Here is a 4,951-nt window from a genome sequence, read left to right as displayed (position 1 = left end):
AGGTCCATAAGCCTTGGTTAGCTGTTACTCTGACTATTCTCCTTGCATCTCGGTGTATAGACTCACTGTCTGGTGCCGGTCTTTTGCAATGATCTTCTCCAGGCTTGACTAGGGCCCAGAGGGAAGTACAGCAGTTACATGGTGGCATAGGTCTGTCTCTCTCCTCCATGGACTTGCTTCTTACTCCTCCAACTTCCTTCTCTACATTCTCTACACTACTCTGCTTTTCACTCTGCTCTAAGCTAGACACACCCCACTATATATGCTATGTGGTGCCAGCACCACCTAGAGGCGAATGGATGCAATGACATTGCCAGCCAGAAAATAAAGAATACCATACAATGCAATTACAGATGTTTGAAGTGTCCCCCTTACACACATATGTGGGATGCTGCAAGTGCACCTGCAGCCTGAGGGCTAGGGGAAGGGGGTCACTCTTCTCATGAATACACAGGACTCATAAACAGGACTATTTGTCCGGTCTATTCTTTCACTACTCCCAGTACACAAATGGTACATGTTTTGTGTCATATTGGCTATTAGGATTATGACTTGTACAGTAGCTGTAATATTCTGCCATTCAAAAGGTCAAAATATTCAGCTGACAAATCAAATTTGAAGAGAGAAATATATTTTTTCCAGAAACCCAGAGCAACGTTGATTGGTTAACAATACTCCTCATGTATACTTGGTGCCCCCCATTATTATGAAAAAACACTGAATGAATCGTTTGAGGCGGCCACTAAAACCTTATTGGAAACAAATCATAGGGGAAAATTGATCTATGAAGCACAAGAAGGTATGTATAAAAATACATACTACAGGGAGTGCAGAATTATTAGGAAAGTTGTATTTTTAAGGATTAATTTTATTATTGAACAACAACCATGTTCTCAATGAACCCAAAAAACTCATTAATATCAAAGCTGAATATTTTTGGAAGTAGTTTTTAGTTTGTTTTTAGTTTTAGCTATTTTAGGGGGATATCTGTGTGTGCAGGTGACTATTACTGTGCATAATTATTACGCAACTTAACAAAAAACAAATATATACCCATTTCAATTATTTATTTTTACCAGTGAAACCAATATAACATCTCAACATTCACAAATATACATTTCTGACATTCAAAAACAAAACAAAAACAAATCAGTGACCAATATAGCCACCTTTCTTTGCAAGGACACTCAAAAGCCTGCCATCCATGGATTCTGTCAGTGTTTTGATCTGTTCACCATCAACGTTGCGTGCAGCAGCAACCACAGCCTCCCAGACACTGTTCAGAGAGGTGTACTGTTTTCCCTCCTTGTAAATCTCACATTTGATGATGGACCACAGGTTCTCAATGGGGTTCGGATCAGGTATACAAGGAGGCCATGTCATTAGATTTTCTTCTTTTATACCCTTTCTTGCCAGCCACGCTGTGGAGTACTTGGACGCGTGTGATGGAGCATTGTCCTGCATGAAAATCATGTTTTTCTTGAAGGATGCAGACTTCTTCCTGTACCACTGCTTGAAGAAGGTGTCTTCCAGAAACTGGCAGTAGGACTGGGAGTTGAGCTTGACTCCATCCTCAACCCGAAAAGGCCCCACAAGCTCATCTTTGATGATACCAGCCCAAACCAGTACTCCACCTCCACCTTGCTGGCGTCTGAGTCGGACTGGAGCTCTCTGCCCTTTACAAATACAGCCACGGGCCCATCCATCTGGCCCATCAAGACTCACTCTCATTTCATCAGTCCATAAAACCTTAGAAAAATCAGTCTTGAGATATTTCTTGGCCCAGTCTTGACGTTTCAGCTTGTGTGTCTTGTTCAGTGGTGGTCATCTTTCAGCCTTTCTTACCTTGGCCATGTCTCTGAGTATTGCACACCTTGTGCTTTTGGGCACTCCAGTGATGTTGCAGCTCTGAAATATGGCCAAACTGGTGGCAAGTGGCATCTTGGCAGCTGCACGCTTGACTTTTCTCAGTTCATGGGCAGTTATTTTGCGCCTTGGTTTTTCCACACGCTTCTTGCGACCCTGTTGACTATTTTGAATGAAACGCTTGATTGTTCGATGATCATGCTTCAGAAGCTTTGCAATTTTAAGAGTGCTGCATCCCTCTGCAAGATATCTCACTATTTTTGACTTTTCTGAGCCTGTCAAGTCCTTCTTTTGACCCATTTTGCCAAAGGAAAGGAAGTTGCCTAATAATTATGCACACCTAATATAGGGTGTTGATGTCATTAGACCACACCCCTTCGCATTACAGAGATGCACATCACCTAATATGCTTAATTGGTAGTAGGCTTTCGAGCCTATACAGCTTGGAGTAAGACAACATGCATAAAGAGGATGATGTGGTCAAAATACTCATTTGCCTAATAATTCTGTACAGGGTGTAGAGATGAGCAAATCAATTCTATCAATTTGGAATTCATACTCAATTTTCCGAAAAATTTGGATCCTAAGAAACCCAAATACTGTGCTTCCAGGATGTAAACATCCGTTTTGACACCGCTCCAGCCAATCGCTGGCGACAGCGGTGACCATCTCCCCTTGTGCCATGTGACCAAACAACTGCTGGGAAGACTGGCTTTTCATAATAAGCAGAATAGTCATTTGATTATACAAAACTATAAAAATATTATAAAGAACGGTCTACCTAATGTCATGGAAACCTCGAGCAATAAATCATGAAAATAATCTATTTATTCTTAGGGTACTTTCACACTAGCGGTTTTATTTTCCAGTATTGAGTTTTGTCACAGGGGCTCAATACTGGAATAAAACTGATCAGTTTTATCCTAATGCATTCTGAATGGGGAGCATTCCGTTCAGTATGCATCAGGATGCTTCAGTTCAGTCCCTCTTACTTTTCTGGGCCAGAGAAAATACCGCAGCATGCTGCAGTTTTCTCTCCGGCCAAAAATCCTGAACACTTGCCGGAATGCCGGATCAGGCATTATTTTCCATTGAATTGCATCAATTCCGGATCCGCAGACCTTTAAAAATGCGAAAAAGATAAATACCGGATTTATTTTTCCGGATGACAACCGGAAAGACGGATCCGGTATTGCAATGAATTTGTCAGACGGATCCGCATCCGTTTGCGACGGAACTGCCTGCCGGAATCCTCTACCCCAAGTGTGAAAGTACCCTTAAATGGTGCAGAAATCCCTGTACAGCTACACATATCTGCCATATATTTACTTGAAACAAATGCAACCTGTCACTTTACTGTTCAGACATGTGATGGACACCACAGTACAGATCTGTCTGAGATTCCTTCTGCTGCTGGCTGTATAGCATTCTCAGGTTTTTCTCTACCCTGATTGGCTATCAGAGAATGAAAAGCAGAGGTAGATTTACCAACCTTTCATTCTTTCTTCCACACTGTAGGGAAGATTAGCTGCTGTGTGTGATGCTCTTACAAGTCTTAGCACAGGACAGTGTCCTGGAAGCATGCTGAAGGACAAGAAGGAACATTACTTTCTGACGAATGGAGGCTTGAAAAGGAAGAGGTGAGACATCCAACTTGAAACTGGATGCTCGTTAAGAAAATCGGTGCTTGTGTATGGAAGGTTGAATATATCTATAATTGATTGCATTATATTGTCTCCGTTGAACCTCTGAGAGAGTGAAGAAAATGAATGTTACTCATCATCAGCAGCACAGGCTGCATTTGATACACTTTCGAAATCACAGTTATGGACTGCATGGTGGAGCCAATGAAAGCGTGGAAAAGACTCATCACCCGGAAGGATGCTATGAACAGTTGTTTGTCCTGCCTGAAGTCTTTGTGATCTTGGGAATTGTGAGCTTACTAGAAAACATTCTGGTCATAGTTGCAATAGCTCGAAACAAGAACCTTCATTCTCCAATGTACTTCTTCATCTGTAGCCTGGCAGTGGCAGATATGCTGGTCAGCGTGTCCAATGGGTTTGAAACCGTTGTGATCACTTTGTCAAATGATACAGATAGAAAAGCACAACGCCTTATTGAGAGCATTGACAACATCTTGGATTCTATCATTTGCAGCTCCCTCCTCGCCTCTATTTGCAGTCTCTTATCTATTGCAGTGGACAGGTATTTTACTATTTTTTATGCTCTTCAGTATCATAACATCATCACAGTCAAGAGGACGGTCTTGATTATTACTTGTATTTGGACATCATGCTCAATCTCAGGCATCCTATTTATTTTGTACGATGACAGTAATGTGGTCATTATTTGTCTGATCAGTATAATCTTCACCATGCTTGCTCTTATGGCCTCCCTATATGTACATATGTTCATGCTGGCCAGGCTGCATATGAAGAGAATTGCTGTTCTGTCAGGGACCAGCACCATAAGACAAGGTGCAAATATGAAAGGAGCCATTACACTGACTATCTTACTAGGAGTTTTTGTCGTCTGCTGGGCTCCTTTCTTTTTGCATCTCATTTTTTACATTTCTTGTCCCCAAAACCCCTATTGTGTCTGCTTCATGTCACACTTTAATGTGTATCTTATTCTTATCATGTGCAATTCCGTTATTGATCCACTGATTTATGCTCTGCGAAGCCAAGAGCTGAGAAAAACCTTGAAGGAAATGATGTGCTGGTATTTTATGGGAAGATTGTGTGAGTTTAATGGCCATTATTAAAAGCAAACCTAGGATTCAGACTTTTAGGACTGATGCACATGACCGTATGTATTTTCCAGTACTCAAAAAACGGATCCGCAAAAAATACGGATGACGTGTGCATTCCGTATTTTGCTGAACAGAACAGCTGGCTCCAATAGAACAGTACTATTCTTGTCCGTAATGCAGACAATAATAGGACATGTTCTATTTTTTTGCGGAATGGAAATACGGACATACGGAAACAGAATGCAAACAGAATGGACACAGAAAACGTTCGTGTGCATGAGCCCTTAGGGTGTGTTCACACTGGCCCCTTTCAGACGCTTGAGTTCCACACTC

General features: G+C 41.6%; 1 protein-coding gene across 1 annotated transcript; it reads left to right on the top strand.

Annotated features, from left to right (window-relative positions):
- The first annotated feature begins 896 nt into the window (after positions 1-896).
- Positions 897-4,630, top strand: LOC121002510 (melanocortin receptor 4-like). The gene is made up of 3 exons (XM_040433962.1): positions 897-944; positions 3,385-3,506; positions 3,622-4,630. The coding sequence occupies exons 1-3, from the start codon at positions 897-899 to the stop codon at positions 4,628-4,630; spliced, it is 1,179 nt and encodes a 392-aa protein (XP_040289896.1).
- The last annotated feature ends 321 nt before the right edge of the window (positions 4,631-4,951 follow it).

Source organism: Bufo bufo, chromosome 5, assembly GCF_905171765.1.
Source record: "Bufo bufo chromosome 5, aBufBuf1.1, whole genome shotgun sequence".
Classification (NCBI taxonomy): Eukaryota; Metazoa; Chordata; class Amphibia; order Anura; family Bufonidae; genus Bufo; species Bufo bufo.
The sequence above is the reverse complement of the archived record's forward strand: the minus strand, read 5'-3'. Positions and strand labels throughout refer to the sequence as shown.